Source organism: Melitaea cinxia, chromosome 22 (assembly GCF_905220565.1).
Source record: "Melitaea cinxia chromosome 22, ilMelCinx1.1, whole genome shotgun sequence".
Lineage (NCBI taxonomy): Eukaryota > Metazoa > Arthropoda > Insecta > Lepidoptera > Nymphalidae > Melitaea > Melitaea cinxia.
Genome location: NC_059415.1, coordinates 11787336 through 11809829, shown reverse-complemented (window position 1 = coordinate 11809829; position 22494 = coordinate 11787336). Strand labels below are relative to the sequence as shown.

The 22494-nt window shown below is 33.7% G+C and overlaps 1 protein-coding gene across 1 annotated transcript in view; it reads right to left on the bottom strand.

The window, feature by feature from the left end:
• Window positions 1-20643, bottom strand: part of LOC123664515 (O-acyltransferase like protein-like) — a 35951-nt gene extending 15308 nt beyond the window's left edge. The window contains exons 1-6 of the mRNA XM_045599053.1: window positions 20497-20643; window positions 18725-18895; window positions 15485-15641; window positions 12769-12871; window positions 11605-11692; window positions 1026-1192 (exon numbers count right to left, since the gene is read on the bottom strand). Of these exons, the coding sequence (XP_045455009.1) occupies window positions 1026-1192; window positions 11605-11692; window positions 12769-12871; window positions 15485-15641; window positions 18725-18895; window positions 20497-20616 (806 nt within the window). The 5' untranslated portion in view covers window positions 20617-20643. The remainder of the gene's footprint in view (window positions 1-1025; window positions 1193-11604; window positions 11693-12768; window positions 12872-15484; window positions 15642-18724; window positions 18896-20496) is intronic.
• Window positions 20644-22494: the final 1851 nt, after the last annotated feature.

The following is a 22494-nucleotide window of genomic DNA, read 5'->3' as shown; positions in this document are numbered from 1 at the left end:
ACCAGACGTCACGTGACGGCTCAAATTTTTTTACAATACAATATTGTACTACAGTGTTATTCCTCTCGTTTTAAGTAAAAAAAATTTACGCACGCTTGACTTGGGGAGTAAGCTGGTAAATGCGTGACGAGACGAGTTACGAAATGTGTGATCGGGAGCGAACGGTGCAAGAGAGAGAGAGAGAGAGAGGTGCGAGCACACATTTTCTTTCTCTCTTTCTCTTATAGCCAGTTACGTTTCGTATATCTAAGACACAGTGCAGGCCTATTGCGCAGGCCTATTACTAAAGAAGTTTTACTTCAGTCGTGTGGTCTAAAAAGCACATTCGTTTTTTTTTTCATTTGGAATCTATACTCAATATTATAAATTTTAAATCTATTAACACTACTAAAACAAATTTAAATAGTCTATTTACCGAGAAAGTCTATAGGCTATATAATTTAGTATATAATATAGTAGTATATAATATATAAGCTGTGAACTTAAATTAACGCGGTTGACACCGCGGGGCAGTAGGAAACATAATCCACCACATTGCTTCACTGCGGGTTAATTGGCGGATATATTCCTAACTATGAGTAACGATCGCTATCAGGTGTATATGACAACAACCGGGACCGACAGTTTAATGTGCTCTCCGAGGCACGGTGGGGAGACCCACAAGGATAGACAACCAAACCGGACATAAATATTTGTATAAACACATTAATAATAAGCACTTCACACTCAACGGCCCCCAGTAGGATTTTCTCCTGTGTCGGGGGTCCGGAAACACACACAATACACAAACACAACGCCCAGACCACGAATAACATCTATATGGTCGATACAAATGTCTGTCGTGAGCGGGAATCGAACCCGCGACCGCTAGCGTAACAGCCAGTGCTATGACCGCTGCGCCAACGCGTCGTCAAAACTCGACAATATCGACTCTGAGGAGGAATCTCTGAAAAGAAATGACACTAGAGCGGTCGTATGCCACCAAGCTTGTGTCAAATACATACAACATGCTTAAACTACATTACCTAAACCATCGGTTAACAATCGCCATCGGCACAGTCTTCAAACTGAACTGGTGGGTTTCGGCGTAAACCATCATCTTGTACGCCATCAGGAAACCTCCCATCACGAAGAAGATCTGCACTATGATGCGGGCGTTGAAGAGCAACGCTTTGAAGAAATCGTTATAAGACTGTAACAGAAAATGTTTAATTTGATTTTTTTTTTGAACTATTGTAAAATTTAATCTGACAATAAACAATTAATCTTCACTAATATTATAAAGATGAAAAGTTTGTTTCTTTGTTTAAACACGCTAATATCAGGAACTACTTACTTTTTCGAATTGGAAAATTCTTTTATTTATTTATTTACACAAAAAAAAAATATTAAAAACATATTTTATTTATTTTCGTATTAGATAGTCCATTTACCGAGCTGTAGATTATTTTTGTTCCAATTAACGCGTATGAAACCGTGTGTTTCCGCTAGTAAATTATATTACATTTAATATACACGGCGGTTTGTCCCTAATTTGCCTGTGTTTAGGTAACAGCCAACTGATTAATTTAGTGAAAAAAAGATACCTACGTATAAATTTTTATTACATTCAGATTAGGGGTGGAAATCGTTGGCACAACTTTGTATGTGTATCATCAAATTGGCCAGTTGAAGTAACCTGTTCTAATTTACAATTTTATAGGTTATGCTAAGTGATCTACTTTCAACCGATTTCAAAGAAAAGAGTGCACGTAACCTTATATCTTTTTACTGGGTAAACTGATTTTAATGATTTTTTTATTCCGAAACTTGTCGTGTGGTCTAAATTTTGAGCGAGATGTGAGTAGTTTTTTAATTGTCCCTAATAATCCGTATTTGGTTAACTATTTTGTGACCGTGGCGACATCTATCTCACGACATACAAACTTGAGAAAACTGACGTATACGCGATATCAAAGTTACAAGAATCCGACAACAACCGTCGTGCGGTAGCCCACCAGATACAGCACTCGTCTAGTCAGAGAATCCTCCCATTGCGATGGTGGATGAGGGACTTCACATCCTGTTCCTCACTCTCACGTCCCCCCTAAATGACTGCCTACATTGATGGTGTTCTCATTTTGTTACTTGTCGATGTTGTGTTTTTTTTTCTTTTACCAAAATTGTTTAAAACGGAATATTTACTATGTTTTTTGTTTTTATTTTACGGAGCTCGATATTTCGACATTAACTATGAATGTCTTGTTCATGAGACTGATTTTTGCGAATAGTTGACGGCATTAGAAGCGTCCATACCGAACTACCTCCTTTCATGTACGTTTGCTGCGTAATCTGCGTAATCGTGAACAAGACATTTGTAGATAATTCGAAATATCGAGCTGCACAGAATATAATTTTGTTTGCAGGCAAACGAAGAAAAACTGACTTCAATTATATCGACAAGTAATACAACGTAGGTAGACGAAAAAATAGTCAAGTAAATACGCATTATCAAAGATTACTCCAAAAGTTGTAATCAGATCTCGATGAAATTTAAATGTGACCATATAATAAACATTGGCATTCGATTAAATTAATAATCATCAAAATCGGTACACCCAGTAAAAATTTATGCGGATTTTCGAGAGTTTCCCTCGATTTCTCTGGGATCCCATCATCAGATTCTGGTTTCCTTATCATGGTACCAAACAAGGGATGTCTCCTTTCCAAAAAAAAAAAGAATTATCAAAATCGGTTCATAAACGACGGAGTTATCCCCGAACATACATAATATAGCGTATATATATATATACTCTCGAATTGAGTAACCTCCTCATTTTTTTGAAGTTGCTTAAAAAATAAAAATAAAACATGGTAAATATCCCGTTTTGACTAATTTTAGTAATGAGAATAACCACGTTAATTTAAAATCTTATGTTTTTTCTTTTATTTTACAACAAACAAAATTATCTTAACTCGAATAGACTATAATGAGTACTGGGCCAGCCTTTCGTATAGTGTAACTATCATTACTTCTCGGAATTCTGTCGGTTAATTGCGTACGATTAAGGCCTAAACTGGGATCACGCAATCTATTGCGTTACTTTCCGCTTCGACGGACGCAGATGAAGAAATTGTGAAGTATTTCTTGTCAGACGTTCCGCGTGGTTTCACCTGTGTTTAACATTGAAATTCATAATTTCAAATTCAAAAATTACTTTGTTCAAATAGGCTTCATAATCACTTTTGAATTGTCATATTACAAATTAATATTGTATTTGTTTTAACTACAGAATTATAGTTAAAAGTAAAGCTACTACCGATATAATATTTTTCTATTTTTCTCACACATTCTATTTTGCAGTTATTCAATTTCGACTATTAGTGCACGCTTTTCCTTATATATTTAAATATCTTGTTCAAATTTCTAATCGTTATTTTTTTATTTAATATTAACTTGAGACAAATAAAAAAAATGTTGGTTTGGATGACACTTAATGTTATTATAGATTTTTTCCAAAAATTATTTAAATACTTTAATTTAATAAGTTAGTTTTCGTTTTTTTATGAAAGAAAAAAAATTATTACTTGATTTTTCCTCTCTTTATTGCAATTAGTTGCCATACATCTAGATATAAGGCACTTAAGTCATAGACTAGAACATAGATGAACAGGAAATAAATTCATATATTAGAATAAAAAAAGTGTGTGTACTTATGTACGCACGTAAGAAGTTACACTTCATTGGTTAGCTAACTTCACGTTGCTAACTTCATCTTCGTTGACTAGCTAACTTCAGGGTGTCGGTGTTTTGTGACGGTGTGCGCGCCCAACGTAAAAATTACTCTTATCATTGTTCCCTAAAGCTCCAAAAGTATAACTTCAATAAATTAAAGACTTGAAAATAAATCTAAAATTCGTAACTAAAGGACAAGACAAAATTACGATCGTATACAGGGATTATACATTAAGTATAGTTAATAAATACATTATCAAATAAATAATTTCAAACACATTACTCTATATATTATATTCAAAACATCAAATTTCACCGCAGATACACATCGACGCGGCTTCATTAATATGTATTAAGTACAAATACACCAAAAGAAATCTTACAAAGAATTCCTTTGTTGGCATTCATCAAATATTCGACAGAACGGCGCATAAATAGAACAAAAGCTGTCAAGTGTACCATCAGATCTAGATTTATACGAAGGAGCGTGCGTACACACAAGACGAGTATTTAAAATTAATTTAATATTTAAAATATAAAAAAGAAGGAACCCCTTTTACTTTACTAATAAGCGTATTAAAAAAAAAATAGGAGACGACGTTTTCAAATAACGCCGTCTATCGGATGGTGTTATTTGAAAACGTCGTCGCCTATTGGAACACTTTTGAGTTTCGATAGATGGCGTTATGAGCAACGTAATGAAGTCATTCGTTCAGTAGATTTTACTTCTCACATTGTTTCCATACCGGGGGTCTCACATGAAAATTAATTCTTATGGAGTAAATTCGAAAAAAAAAACGTCTCACACTCAACGGCTCCTATTCAGATTATTATGTCGGGGGTCCGGACACACAATACAGAAGCACAAGCGCCCAGACCATGACAAACACCTGTATGACCAATACAAGTACGTATGCCACGTGCGGGATCTAACAAGCAACCACACAACAGTCGCAATCCATCAGTGTGTTGCCTTCACGGGTGTCAAAATCGCGTATTAATAACAAAATATGCTTTGTGATCTGAAATTTGTTTAGTGCAGGTATATGCTAGACCAGTTTACAATTTTTTTTGGAACGAAGTTCCTTACGGAAATTTTGCTGGGTGACCGAACTGAAAACAATCTAATACTAAAACCGTAAGAAAAATATATAACGGAAGTGACGTAATATAAGTCACACGACTGTCTAATATGACGTTTGTAAAACTAAAATATTACTAGTAAACTTTTTTTTTTAAATTGTGTTGCTTCTATACTATCCGAAGGAAATTCGTTCCTACCTGGTGTCCCATGACACCAGATAATTGTTTTGAAGTAAACCTTTTTTACGCACGCTTATCTTGGGGAGTAAGCTGGTGAATGCGTGAAGCGAGCGTTACGAAAACTATGATCGGGCGAGGGGAACAGAAGTTGAGAAGGAGGTACAAGTTGGTTAAGATAGAAAGAGAGAGAGTTACGTTTCGTATATTACTGTAGGAGAAACTAAAGAAGTTTTACTTCAGTCGTGTGGTCTAAAGCACACTCGGTTTTTTTTTTTAAATATTTCTATAATTGTGTGTTTTGTTGTTTCATTGTACTTAATTTTTCCATAACATATATGGCAAAACAAGGTTTGCGGGGTCAGTTTGTAATAAAGTATAAAATAATAATCAAATTTAGCTCCGATTCTTCTCCAACATGGAGAAAGAGACCTATGCTCAGCAGTGAGATATTACAGACTGAATTAAGTCATAAAATTATATGAAGTCATCGGAAAAAAATATTTGTAAGACAATTTAGTCGCACGTGTCCGACGCTCACTATTATTATGAATACCTCAGCATTCTACGACAGACGTCCCCAAACGCTGACAGACGCCGCTTTTTATTAGATCATAAACCACCCCGTAGGTTACCCATTGAATATATCTATTGAATAAAAGAAAAAAACGTTTTCCCTTCGCATCTATTACGAATGATTTTTCTTTAAATGTTCGTCAAAGTAAATAAAATTTGTGTTGATGATTATTATGTAATTAATTATAAAGATTTTTTGTTGTGCTCAATATTTTGTACGTAATTTTACTCGTAATTTTGTTTTATTATGATCAGTTTTTTCGGTTTTATAAGTTAAAGCCCCACTGATTGCTTAATAAATAAAGCGAGGTTGATGTTGAAAATTTTTACATGAGTACATATCGACGTATATACGTACAAAATAATTAACCATCGTAAATCAATTTCCAATTTAAATCGAGTACGATTCTCAGTTGATTTTGCAGTGAAGCATTAAATATTTGATAAGTCGAAGTGATGTTGAACAATACGAAAATTCGTTCAAAACCCATAATACTGACTACGCGAAAATTATCGTAACATTCAAACCTTAAAACGCTTTATCACTTTATTAACGCACTCACTTTACGAGAGATCTAAGCACGTTGAAAATGGCATCGTTTTATGTGGCAATTTATTTCCACGAACTGCCTCACTAAGTGCAAATTATTTACACCTACTGCCCCAGTTTCTTAAAATTAAATGCTCCAACTCCGCCAGTGACCACAATTTAATTTTACAAGCTATGCCAATGATCACATAATAGATTCATCAACGGCCTGAGTGATCACAAACTATTTTCAATAACTGCTCCAATGACATTTAAATTGAGTGTCTTAGTTAACATATTTCATGTATTAGCAGTTTTTTTTCTAGATAAATTTTGACATAAATTCTTTGAACAATAGGAACTTTTAACTATTATATATGTGACAAGTTATTGTAATAAAAATAACTGAAGACTAATTACAGATTTCGGCGAGCAATATGTTTTGTCATTCAAAATATACATATAACAATTAAATCGCTAACTGATCGCATGTTAATTGCCAAATAGACTTAACATATCATTGAAACTTAACTAGTAAGTTTTAATAGCGTATTTTGTTTGTACATCATTGCATTGCAGTTTACCACAAATCAACAGATATACTATTATAATATAAATAAACACAAATAAAATATATGCTACGATAGTAAGATCGAAAGGTCGAAACCTCAAACCCATCATTACAGTACCGACCACCGGACACTATTTAAAAAAAATGAATTAGACGGAGGCCCGACGTTTCGGATACTTTACAGCAACCATGGTCACGGGAGGCATTTAAAAACTTAATAAGCCGCGATAAAATCCGAAAAAAAATTTCATTATATTGAGCGAAATTTAAATAATTTCAAATGTGAAAAAAGTGTTCAATAAAATAAATAAATTATAATTACTTTTGTTATATATTCGTATATTTTTTTATACACGAGTATTGTAGTATGTATTGGAGTTGGAAAGTTATTATTAAACATTTTGTCAATTAATAATATAAAATTGAAACTGCTTAAAAGGCATATATAATGTATGTAATGGCTTTATCTCACAATTAACCCTTAGACCAAACAGAATGTATCATAAAAATAATGAACTTAAAATTAAAAAGAAATGTAATATAGTTATTATACTATAAATTGTTTTTAATCAATTTAGTTTTATGTAAGGTGTTGTCTGCGTTAGTGTCTATAATAACAGTAGTTTTTCGGAGTATCAGCTAGTTCTCAATTACAAAAGATTCTGCCACTTCTGTAGGGCATTTGTTCTGTGCAATATAAATACTAATTCACATTTTAGGTAACGTTTAATTTATAACCGAAATAAATCACGTATTTAGCGTACTCACTAAAATGTTCCAAATCATCCCAAAAAAATTAATAAATGCGATTAAATTTTAATGTTAAGCGATTAGTTGAATTCTACTTATAGATACAAATATTTTAGTGATGGTTTTTCTTTTTATTTTCTTTTTTGCGATAATTAATGAAATATATAAAATTACTAGCTGGCCCCGCAAACGTTGTTTTGCCATATATGCTATTAATCCCTTAATTCCCCCCCCCCCGCCTTATAACTGAGATTTGTGAAAAATAGATGTTGGCCGATTCTCAGACCTTCCCGATATGCACACAAAATTTCATAAAAATCATCCCAGTCGTTTCGGAGGAATATTGTAACTAACATTGTGACACGAGAATGTTATATAGGTATGAAATATAAGTAATATATTGTCCGCTAAGCCGCAGTAGAGCCCTCTCCTAGATGGAGAAAGAGGCCCAGCAGTTGAATGTTACAGGCTGAATCGATCGATCGATCGATTGTTGATTAATTGTCTGCGATGTATGTAGTTCCCCAAATGAATATCTTTTATTTCTTTATATATTTTTTTTTTTTATCTTTTTAACTTCAAATAAATGTTTCTTTTCTTATCCCTTGTTTTTTTTCTTCTACCTTTTAATTAAAATTGAACACAAAACCGTTACAAAAAAGTATGTAAAAATTACACCCTTCAAGATTTATTCCTTAAAGTAACGTTAAGATTTGCGAAAAGTAACAACAATAAACATATGGTGTTGTTGTTGTTTTATTGTCACAACTGTGTTGTAATGTCGGTAATTTTGTTGTATTCTATAAATACAATAAACACATAAATTGTGAGTACAGCTTGTTCTAGTTTGTATAACATAAATAATGTGTATATTTTGCGTTGACAACAGATATTCCGTTTGACCATAATTTATTGAAAATAGTTTCATAAATTGGTCTAAATAGCTTAGCGTTGCTCGTTTTTGAATTGTGAGTTTGTTTAGCAGTTACCGTTTGATAAAATTGAAATCAAATTATTTGAATAATTTGTACACTTGTTATTATAGCTAAAATATATAATACTATATAATAATAAATAAGTGAAGAACTTTGTACCCCTTTGGCATTTTTACGAAAATAGCGCTGACGGAGGAGTATGAAATTTCGCACACTTATTTAAAGTTAATATAGAGAAGGAGTGCAGAATGCTATTTTTTTTAAGTTGCATAAAAATACATCAAATCATTTTAAAAATAAACTACACCCACTACCATGTATTTGACACACACACGCGCATATACACTCTTTTGTTCATTGTTAAAGACTGTGGTTAAATTATGGTCGAATTTCGACCACTGGGAGACCACTAGTATATGTATATAAATACACGCACACTCACACAAACATACACCCACACACACAAATATATACACGGAGACTAACATATGAATCTAAATTCGTCGAGAAGAGAACAGATTTAGATTAGACACCACAGATTAAAAAAAATTGATTATGTTTTAATTTTCTTTTTTATTTATATAACTACATAATTTTGTATCTCTAAATCTTTGTTGTAAAGGAAGGTAACGCCAAAGTAAAGTCAAGGGGAAGACTCAACCACAATTATATGTATAAGATTTTAGAACTAATAATATATATTTTTATTTTTTATTTTTATAATTTTTTTTTTTTTTTTGTAAATTACAACAATCAACCCGCATGAACCGCAAGCTATTTGTTTTTTTTTTTATAAATAAAATACGAGTATAGCCTGTGCAAGTCAGTGATATTGTAGCATGCACTTGATGGAAAAAAAATTGGAATCGATCCAGTTGTTTTTTAACCGACTTCGAAAAAAGGAGGTTCTCAATTCGACTGTATTTTTTTTTATGTATGTTACATCAGAACTTTTGACTGGGTGGAGCGATTTCGACAAATTTTATTTTGATATGATGATTTTTATATTCGGTTTAAGCGAATCGTGGCGTTTTTTTTAACCGACTTCCAAAAAAGGAGGAGGTTCTCAATTCGACTGTATTTTTTTTATGTATGTTACATCAGAACTTTTGACCGGGTAGACCGATTTCGATAAAATTTTGTTTTAATCGAAAGGTGGTGTGTGCCAATTGGTCCCATTTAAATTTATTTGAGATCTAACAACTACTTTTCGAGCTATATCTAATAATGCGTTTTTACTTGACGCTTTTTTCGTCGACCTACGTTGTATTATACCACATAACTTTCTACTGGATGTACCGATTTTGATAATTCTTTTTTTGTTGGAAAGGAGATATCCCAAGTTTAGTACCATGATAAGAAAACCAGGATCTGATGATGGGACCCCAGAGAAATCGAGGGAACTTCTTGAAAATCCGCAATAACTTTTTACTAGGTGTACCGATTTTAATAATTTTTAATTTAATCGAAAGCTGATGTTTGTCATGTGGTCACATATAAATTTTATTGAGATCTGATAACTACTTTTTGAGTAATCTTTGATAACGCACAGTTACTTGACTATTTTTTCGTCGATCTACGTTGCACTACTCGTCGATGTAATTGAAGTCGGTTTTTTTCGTTTGCGAGCAAACACAATTATTTAAGTTTAACCACTACATGTAAAAACTAACGCCCGGTTTTCGAAACGCTGGTTAACGCAAAAATTAACAAATCATCTGTTAAATCTCTTGTTAAGTACCAAATGAGTTGCTAAAAGCATGGTTAAACTACTTAATTTAAACATCCTGTCAGTTGACATAGCTGTCAAATTTGACTGTGGAATCGTATGTTAACCGCCATTTTGGGTTTCTGAAACGTGAATTAAGCTATAAACATTGATCAAATGTCTGTCAAATACTCGGTCAACTAATCGATGTATATCGGTGAATTAACTTAAGCAAAACAATTATTTTCTACGTATAACTACATTTTGTTTCTTTAAAGGTATGTTAAGCATATTTATAACCAAGTGTTATATATGTAATGCTGATGCTGCTGCTAAATGCTTTTTCTTATAAAAGTCTACATTTTGGTCTTGTTAAACTAAAATTTTTTGTTCTTTGTTGTAGGTTACACAGATGTCTATTATTATCACCAAGAAGAAACTGGTTAAAGTTCAATAATAAATGAAAACACTTCTGCGTGGTCATGTCTATTATTAACACATTTTAATTGTTAAGTTTTAAATTTTATTAGTAACAATATATAAATAATAGGGAATTTCAAAAAAACAGGTCATAAAAATAATTTGTTTAAATCTCAATCATAAATATATATATAAATATACATTTATAGGAACAATTTAAAAAAAATACTTATAATAAATTAATAACTTATAATTACTTTATCATATTTTCATACTCTTTCTGTATATTTTTTTTCTAGATTTAATAACAAATGTTTTTTTAATTTAGTCTATATTCTGATAATTTAATTTTTTCTTCTAAGGATACGCTCTTCATCTTTTTTTCATAATATTGTTTTTTTTAAACATATATATTTTTTATGAACTATTTTCTTTTTTTTTTCATCTTCTTTTATATGATGCTTTATTAGATGTATCAGTATTATCAGATTTATTAAATAAAATCACAACTAACAGATTCTGTAGGTTTTGATACATCACTAATATATAAAATAATATTTAATTATAATGTTACATGACCAAATGTTACAAAACGAATGTCAAATCAAACTAATCGAGGATTAGTTAGTTTTGCTGTGAATGACGTTTTAGCAACTCAAATTTATTTGACAGCCGTGTTAAATCTAACAGTCGTTTAGCAGACCTATACTTTGACAAACGTTTCAGAAACCGGGCGTAAATCTTTCTTCTTAATCATATTTATATGGAAGTATAAGTATAGATAGCGAAAATGGTGACATTAAAAAAAATAATTAAATTTCCATGGATGAATATAGCCAGAAATTATGATGAAATTATCAAAGAGCTTTTGAACATTCGACTGGCTTGATGGCGCAGCAGGGTCAATAACCTGCTTTCTGTCCCATTTTTATAGACTCATTTATCGTATACATTTATTACAAAAAGACATATGTAGGTTTCGATCAGCCAATGCTGCTGCCTAAAAACACAGGCATTAGGTTAGGTTTATTCGTATTTAAGACGTATTTACTTTTTCACTTATTTAAAGTAAGTAACGAGCTACACAGATGTATCGTTAATATTATTTAAAAAAAATGTATAATTTGATAAAATACTTACGTTTTCGATGAACTCAGGATTTTCCGTGTAACCATATCCAATGAATATCATTGAATGGAGACCAAGGATCATCACCATGGTGTAGAACCTGAAATAGATGGAGTTAGAAATTTTTCGAATATGGTAACACTGACTTGCAAGTCACAACAGACATTGTGTTATTGCAACTTGTGTTTATTACATTGGCTTTTATTCTATTATGATAGCAAATATAAAATTAGCCAAAAAAGAGGGTTTGTAGTTTTAAACCTTAAAATTCGTTAATAAATATATTTATCGTGTTTCATTTGCGATTCGGTTAAGCCTTTAATATCCCACTACTGGGCATAGGCCTCTTTCCCCATGTAGCAAATTAATCAGAGCTTAATCCACCACGCCATTTCGGGTTAGTGGATATATTCCCTACTATAAGTAACGATCGCTATCACGTGTACATGATAACAACCGGGACCGACGGCTTAACGTGCTCTCCGAGGCACGGTGGGGAGACCCACAAGGACTGCACAAATACCCAGACAACGGCAAACATCTGTATGGCCAATACAAATGTTTGTTATGTGCGGGGATTGAACCCGCAACGTTAGTGCAACAGCCACAAATCAGTGCTGTGACCGTTCCTCCAACGCTTCGTCATTTGCGATTATTTATACACATAAGTTCATCCTTTCTTCAGTACACTTGGAATAAAAAGTAATTGTTATACCATAGTTTTAGCATAAAAGTTGACAATAGTGACTTAGATTTTTTTCGTAATATCTTCAACGAACTGATTTAAAGACCCTTGATTGAAAAAAAATAGATAAATAAATATCTACACAATACACACACGGTCGTCTGTTCCTAAAGTAAGCAACTTAATGCTTGTGTTATAGGTAACAGCCGACTGGTATAGCTACATATTTTTTTTCGATAAACAGTTATAAATAATAGATATATAAATATATAAATAAATATTTATATTACACCCAGACTCGGGGTGGGCATTGAACCCATAACCCTCGGAGTGGAAAGCAGGGTCACTACAAACTGAGCCAATGGGCTAGTCAGTCGTAAATATATATAAAAAATTATTAAATAAAAAAAAATCAAATGTAAGTCAATTATTTTATTGTAATTTGTTATTCTAAAGCTTACAAATTATTTTTAAAAATATATTTTATTTACCTGAGAGCTTGGAAACCTTTGAAGATTCCACCTTCAGCGCTACCGCCGTATTTTAAAGCTTTCCAATTCTTTTGCATACAGAACGCCAACATGTATTTGTTACCTGGAGTAAATAAAAATTTATATTAAAAAATAAGTACCTATATTAACGAAATATAAGAAAATTATATGTCAAATTTCAATACAAGCAAACGCGCATACCATAACAAATATCTGTATAGCGATTCAAATATTTAGTAAGTGTAGATCGATCTAATTAATACGTTTTTAAAATTATATGAAAACCAGATTCATAAAGGTACACTTTTGATTTTACTATATCAGCTAGGTATTCTATTTATACTTTTTTCTGGGTTTTGTAAATTAAAACCTATAGTTATATAATCTAATTTAAACCTATATAGCCCCACATAAATTAAATTTATATTTATCACAAATCATGCATTTTTACATATAACATTATCAAGAGAATTTCAATTCAATTTTATCAAGAGAAATTTATGTATATGTGTGATATACCCTTGCCATAAGTAACGACCTCCATCGCATCTATGATTTTAAATAGTCTAGGATTTTACATGCCTTGCGAGGTGATTTAAAGAGACTTAGAATGACATATTCAGACCAGAAACAAATATTGAAACTAATATAAAAATCTGCCCCAAGTAAGAATCGAACCAGTGATCGACATTAAGACACTACTATAACAAAACGACTCTCAACTTGACCTCCTTTTAAAACCAATATCATTATTATAAAAAAGTAATAATTTGAACTAAGTTTGACAATAAATAATAACATAGAATGCAATATAGTAATTACGGTAATAATACAACTCAAGGTGTCATTACGAATGATTGCGTTACATTTCGGAACCGACCTTAAGTGTAGCATTCCATTTTTCTATTTGTGTAATACATTTTACAAGTGTGTGTAATGTAATGAGCAGTAATCACGAAAAAGTATCTTCTTGCAAAATAACCTTGACGTTATTGACATGACATGATAGCGTACAAATAATATGGACGGTCACTTTTAACTAACAGTATAAATTCAAAATTGAGTTCCTTTATTTGTTCTACTGTCGTGGTTCAACTGATTGACTGGCCGCTTGATCGCAATGTAGTTTCGTCAGCATTATTTTAGCTTAGGATTCAGAATAGAATAAATGCTAATAATAGACCTATATAATGCAATATATGAGTGCAAACTCAAAGATCTTGTGATTTTAATGAAAATAATCTAAATAAATATATAGGTATCTTGAAAAACCAACGCATTATTATAATTTTTTCAAACTGAAATTGCATGCAATTAACATGCTGCATGTCCTTCAATATTCAATTTTGTAAGTATTTCACAAAATAGTATTTTTTTTTTGTGTAAAATTCTATTTTAATTTATCGGTCCCAATTGTTATCATATACACCTGATAGCGATCGTTACTCATAGTCGGTAATATATCCTCCAACCCGCAATAGAGGAGGTGAATGAAGCCTGATCCTTCTCCTACACAGAGAAAGTGATCTATGCCCTGCAGTGAGATGTTACAGGCTGAATCGGTTTCAATTCCAGACAAATAAATATGAGACAAGACTTAAAATTAAGTGTAAAAGAAAGTCACTTAAAATGTTTGATTGAGGTAAGATTGACGCAGTAGTCACTACAACTAAGTATGGACATAATTATAAACATTGCTTGCGTTTGTGCTTGCGTTGTATTTTAACCTCTAAAGTATATTACACATCTGTAGATAGTTTAGTGTTAAAAGTTTGTCTATTAATTACATAAAGCCATTATCCTGACATTTTTAAAAGATCATCATCATTCACTCTATCACTTTCTAAGACATTTTACATTTATAAATGCTGATTTGTATGTAAAACGGAATGTTAATTTGCATTCATTTAGACATAAGTTTGGTGTCTTTAAAACCATAACGCATTTATAGTACATAAATACGGAAACTCTAAATGACCAATATAGCATATTAGTTAGTTATATGTACTTTTGTTCCCAATTATTAAGTATTTATAAATAATATATTGGGTGTCGTAAGAGGCGACTAGGGGATAGCACAGTTTCACTACCACCTTGGAACTTATAAAGTCGACCGATGGCGGGATAACCATCCAACTGCTGGCTTTGAAATACACAGGCCGAAGACGGGCAGCAGCGTCTTCGGTGCGACAAAGTTAGTACTGCGGTCACCAACCCGCCTGCCCAGCGTGGTGACTGTGGGCAACACACATCAGCTCACGCATTTTTGGCGTGAACTTGTAGAGGCCTATATTCAGCAGTGGACTGCAATAGGCTGAAATGATGATGATGAAAATATTATATATCGAATTTATCAAAAACTATTATTATTCATCCTTTTAATGTTCATATTGTACATTTCATATACGTTGCTACTATATAGTGTTATGTGCCCAAAGGTTATCTGGGAGAAATCACTCATCAGCGATAAGATCGCCCTTGTACACCTTTATTTTTATTTACTACCGTTTGTAGTTTGGTGTAAGAATACTAAGTTACAATTAAATTACTGTTACAAGCAAAAATTCAGATGGTGACTCTTCCATCCATCCATCCATTCCATATATCTAGAGTATTCTTTGGTTTCTTGAGCATTCTTTATTTAAGCTATAATGAATGTAATAAAAAGATAAACCACAGGCCTAACTAGAAGAAGTCTTAAGAAATATTTTCTTACCCTCGCCATTCTCTGGTGGCCAGAAGAAGTAATACACTGTGCAGCCAAGGTTGACCAGAAGCAGCAGCAATATCAGTACTCCAATTATATAATCTAACGTGTCCGGTGGAATATAATCGTTTTGGGTTTTGCAATATCTGACGGAGAGAGAGTCGACCTGTTGGGAAAAATATTGTATTTATTATTATCCATTTTTGTCATTTTTTGGACTGAGTATTTGTAATTGTCATTCATAATAATTTAATCATTTTTAAATTAAATCATAATTTGGTTAAATACGATAATATTGGAAGACTATTTCTCTTTGTAGAACTAAGATTGGTGTTAGATATTTCAGCCTTTTTTCGTATTAAGGGATGAACTTTCTTTAAAAATTTAAAAATATAAAAAAGCTGCCAAATGCATTTTTAACAGATAAGAAAAAGATAAAAAAAAATTTCAAATGGCAAAAAATTGTATTATATTTTGCGCTGTTGGCAAAATTGGCGGTGACCCTGATTTTCGGGCTCAGGGTCAACTAAATATATGCATACTAGCTGTGCCCGCGGCTTCGCCCGCGTTGAAATTAGTGTGTCACAAAGTTTTCCCGGCAAACTTCCAGTGAAACTCTCATTAAAATCGGCTTAGCCGTTCCGTAAACCTTCCTCTTGCCAATGGTGGAGCCCTCTCTTCAATGGTAAAACCGCATCAGTTCAGTAGATTTTGAGCGAATCGATCACATACACTTCTGGGGACTTTGTTTTATAATACACTAACTGTTGCCCGCGACTACGTCCGCGTGGTTATGAAGATATGCATTACTATTAAGATGTTTAAGGCAAATTATTTTTTTATTTTAGTCACTTGAAACGCTTATCAAACTGAGTAATTTTTTAAAAGGCAAAATTTAGTATAATTTAATAGTTATTTTTATAAAATCTCTCTATACACCAATTTTTAGTTTTATTTTCAGGCTGTGTATGTTTCCCCAATTAAACCCCCTTAGCGGTGAAATATCGTAAAATCAGTTCTTAGCGGACGTCTGCTAACTATAATCTACCTCCCTGCCAAATTTTATCTTTGTCCAACCTGGATGGATAGACTATCCAGCGGTTTTTGAGTTCTCGTGATGAGTGAGTTAGCGACCTTTCTCTTTTATATATATATATAGATACCTCCTCACATCTATAGAGCATATATTTTAAATTTCAAGTCTCTTACTTCAAAAACATAACACTTTCATACAAACTTCTGACCCCCGTTTTATCACCTTAGGGGTCGATTTTCGTAAAATCAGTTCTTAGCAGATGTCTACGCCCTATAAGGAACCTACCTGCCAAATTTCAAGTTTGTTGCTGTTATAGTTTCGGAGATTCGTGATGAGGGAGTCAACCTACCATCCCCCGTTTTAGCCCCAAAAAGGAGTTGATTTCTAAAGATACATTATTTGGACACCTTCTCATCATCTATAAGGCATACATTTTAAATTTCAAGTCTCTTACTTCAAAAACATGGGACTTTCATACAAACTTCCAATCCCCGTTTTACCCCCTTAGGGGTCGAGTTTCGTCAAATCCATTCTTAGCAATAGATTACGCCCTATAAGGAGCCTACCTGCTAAATTTCAAGTTTGTTAGCATTATAGTTTCGGAGATTTCGTGATTAGTGAGTCAACGTAACATCCCCCGTTTTAACCCCAAAAGGGAGTTGATTTCTAAAGATACATTATTTGGACACTTTTTCACTATCTAAAGAGCGTACATTTTAAATTTCAAGTCTCCTACTTCAAAAACATAGGACTTTCATACAAACTTCCAACCCCCGTTTTACCCCCTTAGGGGTCGAATTTCATAAAATCCGTTCTTAGCGGATGTCTACGCCTTATAAGGAACCTACCTGCTAAATTTTAAGTTTGTAGCCATTATAGTTTCGGAGATTTCGTGATGAGTCAGTCAACCTACCATCCCCCATTTTAACCCCAAAAGGGAGTTGATTTCTAAAGATACATTATTTGGACACCTTTTCGTCATCTATAGAGCATACATTTTAAATTTCAAGTCTCTTACTTCAAAAAAATGGGACTTTCACACAAACTTCCAACCCCCGTTTTACCCCCTTAGGGGTCGAATTTCGTAAAATCCGTTCTTAACGGATGTTTACGCCCTATAAGGAGCCTTCCTGCCAAATTTCAAGTTTGTAGGTGTTATAGTTTCGGAGATTTCGTGATGAGTGAGTCAACCTACCATCCCCCATTTTAACCCCAAAAGGGAGTTGATTTCTAAAGATACATTATTTGGACACCTTTTCGTCATCTATAGAGCATACACTTTAAATTTCAAGTCTCTTACTTCAAAAACATAGGACTTTCACACAAACTTCCAACCCCCGTTTTACCCCCTTAGGGGTCGAATTTTGTAAAATCCGTTCTTAGCGGATGTCTACGTCCTATAAGGAGCCTACCTGCCAAATTTCAAGTTTGTAGTTGTTATAGTTTCGGAGATTTCGTGATGAGTGAGTGACCTTTCGCTTTTATATATATTATAGATATAGATTTTTTATCATACATGCGTATATTATATCCAGCCATGTCATGAATATCTCTTTTAAAGAGTAAAAAAGTATGAATATGTATTATGTACATCAATGACAGTATACTGTTACTTAAAACCCAAACACTAAGATACCCACTTTAAGACCAGAAGACCGTTTTTATAGGTGAAAATCTATTAACATTTTTTTTAATGAAAGAGTATGAAATTACTGTTTTTTTAGACTTGGGTTGAATGAAAGAGTATAAAATTACTCAGCTTTTTTTGATTAGCTTACGTAATGCCATTTTTAGTTTTTAACCTTGTTCTGATAATAATAATAAAAAAATCATATTAATGCAGTCATTAGAAGTTATTCTAGTACATACATGCCGGCGATTAACTTTTTATTTACATACATATAGAGATTTCTGGAACGGCACTGTTTATATTTTTGTAACAAGTGAATTGAATTTTAGAAGTAACTAGAACTAACCGAGCCGGCAAACGTTGTTTTCCCATACATAATATTTTATAAGGTAAGTAATCACCAACATATCATATACTAAATAAAACCTTTTCCAAAACATGCTGTATATTATGGTATAAGTATTATTCCGATCGGTTCAGTCATATTCGCAGTATATAGGAAAAAAATCGGCTCACCATTTATTTGTATATATAGATATAGATTTGAGAGATTATGTGCGTATTTTCTCTATCTGTTAGTTACCTGTAGGCCGTAGCGTTGATGGATTGATGCATTGAAGCAGCTCTTTAAAGTCTCAGCAGTTATTTCTGTTGCGTTGGCGTGTGTGAGATTTAATCCGCAGTTTTGAGAGCCGCATATTCCACGGTGAAGTTTTGAATGTTTGTAGTTTTTATAGGACAAGGATGAGAAGTTCTAAAAGAGAGATGATCACTATTAGTTACAATTTCGTTGGTGCAGCGGTCACACCACCAGCTGTTGCGCGTGCTTTTCCGGGTTCGATTCCCGCTCACGACAGACATTTATATTGGCCATATAGATGTTTGTCGTGGTCTGGGCGTTTGTGCTTGTGTATTGTGTGTTTCTGGACCCCCGAACTGGAGAAAATTCTACTGGGGGCCGTTGAATGTGAAGCGCTTATTTATTTATTATTTATACCGTATGGCCGTAAGCTATGGACTCCTACAACTCCAGGGTTGAAAGCACTTAGTCAACTCTATCTGGAATGTCGCCATGATCCCTGGCATCCTTACCCACCACATGTGCGTGTGTCTACAATATTAATTGAGATCAGTATAACTTAGCTGTGATCATCTGAGGTACTTGCCTGGTCTGCTTCGAATTATGAGCAAGATATTTCCAACTAAGCCCTACCTCAATGACACTTAACTCGATCTTAGGTATAACATTGAGAAACCATCCATGTTAGTCCGGCACTATTAGAATCTTTTAGTCTTAGTAAATGAAAGGAATTAATATTACAAATGGGTATGCAACAAACATAAATGAAAAACCAAGTTTTAGGTCATTATATATTTGACCAACATTTCTAAGGTCATTACTTAAGATTTAAACATTAATGTCTATTAAGGCTGTCGTTATATTAATAATAATTATATCGATCCATCCCTAAAGTATCGTTATTTGAATTGATGGCCGGATGGATTTTAGGTACAACCGTTAATCTTTATTTGTTGATATGATAATGGCCAATATTTTACTACAAATAGTTGTGTAACATAATAATTGTCAGTAACTATATCAGTAATATTCTCATTTTAAAGATTTTTTTAATCTTTATCAAACTGATAACGAGTTTTGTTGATGTTAAAATTTTTTTTTTTGGTAATTGTGTGTGTATGTGGGTCTCCCCACCGTGCTTCGGAGAGCACGTTAAGCCGTCGGTCCCGGTTGTTATCATGTACACCTGATAACAATCGTTAATCATAGTAGGGAATCCGCCAACCCGCATTGGAGTAGCGTGGTGAATTAAGCTCTGATCCTTCGCCTACACGGGGAAAGAGGCCTATGCCCAGCTGTGGGATATTACAGGCTGAAGCAGAACTGTGTTTACACTGTAATAGTTTATTAGAGGTCTAACAATCGCATATATGTATATATTATTTTACATCAGATTTTCTAAGGTCGAAGTACTTACCCCGTTGACCATTTCCAGATTTTGAGCAAAGTATTTTCTACTATTCCCTACCTCAATAAATATATAATCCTTATAGGGGAAGTTTGTAAAAAGTTAGAAAGAAATAGTCAGAGCAAAAAATAGCTTGGTAATTAGTAGTTTATTTTAAAAAACCAGTTATTATTATTATTATTATTTTATACAACTAGGTCAGCAAATAAGCATACAGCTCACCTGATGGTAAGCGATTACCGTAGCTTATAGACGCCTGTAACACCAGAAGCATCACAAGCGCGTTGCCGGCTCTATCCCCAATCCCCTCAGCTTTGGCCACCTTACTCACCAACAGGAACGCAATTGAGTTTATCATATTTATTACCTTAATATATTGGTATAATGGCGTGTCATCTTCCAGTAGTTCGAGATCTACGATGCAGTAGACCGCATCTGGTTTCCTGAGGCACAGGTCGAAGTCGTCCAGCTCGGAGAGAGCCGGCATCGAGTAGTAGTCAAACGGTTCCAAAATATCTTGAAATAAAAAAAAGGTCAAAATTAAAACTTATAATTAGATGTTGTGTAGTAGCGAAGAAGTCTGGAAGTAGCATTATTTTTTATATAACTAGGTAGGCAAACAAGCGTATCCTCCCAGGTGCTCTGGTCACCTTACTCATCAACAGGAACACAACACTGCTTGAAAGCAGTATTATTTAGCTGTGATCTTCTGTAAGGTTGAGGTTCTACCCCCGTCGGGCTGCTCCATAATTGAGCTGGAAATTTCCTGCTGCGCCCTACCTCAGTTAAGGGCAAGTCATTATTAGGCATAATAAGCAGCAGTGAAGTCAACATACACACGGACCATTAAGGTAGGCGACTTAAGAACTGTATTTTATGTCAAACCAAATAAATGTCATAAATTGTGTATCCATTCAACTGTATGGTCAGTTTATCGAGACTATTTTAAACCGTTTTGGAATTGGTTTTAAATTTATTTAAATTATTATTCTTTGTTATTATAATCTGTATGTATACGTGCTTAAATTAATAGAATGAGTCATCATTACAGCCTATACAGTCCACTGCTGAACATAGGCCTCCACAAGTTTACGCCAAAAATAACGTGGACTCATGTGTTTTGCCCATTTTCACCACGCTGGGCAGACGGGTTGGTGACCGCAGTACTGGCTTTGTCGCACCGAAGACGCTGCTGTCCGTCGTCGGCCTGTGTATTTCAAAGCCAGCAGTTGGATGGTTATCCCGCCACCGGTCGGCTTTTTAAGTTCCAAGGTGCATTATCCCTTAGTCGCCTCTTACGACACCCACGGGGAGAGGGGGTGGCTATATTCTTTAGTACCGTAGCCACACAGTACTGAATAAACATAGAAATTCAATTATTAATTAGTGCTTTAATTAGCCTTTAAAAATGGTAAAAATTTGGTGAAAACTTTCGTCATAATCACTTCCTTTTACAATAGGTTTAATCCTCCCATATTTTTTTTTGGTTTCAAAAATTATCGGCACTTATCTATAAATATATTGATACTCTTAGAATTGGGCGGGAATTGTCTCCACAACATTGGAACGAAATTTAGGGTTCATAATTACATTAACGGTCTAATAATGCAATTAAGTAGGTATTACATATTGCTCAACACTGTAGTTGATTGATGTAAGGCCTTTTAATTTTAAGAAGGTCACATTGACAATGGTCATTAAAGCACAAGGGAAAAAAATGCTTTTATTGATTTTTTTAATCACTAGCATGGCACATAGTAAGCTGTTACCGAAGCTTATTAATTGTACTTATATAATAGTCACCAACCCGCCTGCTCAGCGTGGTGACTATGGGTAAAACACATGAGTTCGCGCCATTTTTGGCGTAAACTTGTGGAGGCCTATGCCTGCAGTGGAGTGCGATAGGCTGAAGTGATGATGATGATGATGGTGATATAATAGTATAAATACGAAAGTTTTTGAGGTTGGATGTGTGTTTGTTACTCTTTCATATAAAAACCCCGGCCCTATTTTAATGAAACTGTGTACGTAGATAGCTAGGGATCTAGAATACAGGTACATAATACGGTTAGTGCTGACATTCCCACGGGATCAGTCATTACGAGGGTGAAAACGTGTGTCGCAGCTAGTTTTACTATAAAGGTGAAAAACAATTGTGGTAGGTCACAGCAGGACATTTCCTGCTCAAATATGCAGCAGCCCAACTGGGGTACTACCTCGACCTTACAGAAGATAAGAGAATAATACTGGTTTCAAGCAGTGTTGTGTTCCTGTTGGTGAGTAAGGTGACCAGAGCTCCTGGGGGTATTTTGACCCTATGGTCAGCAACGCGCTTGCGATGCTTCTGGTGTTGCAGGCGTCTATA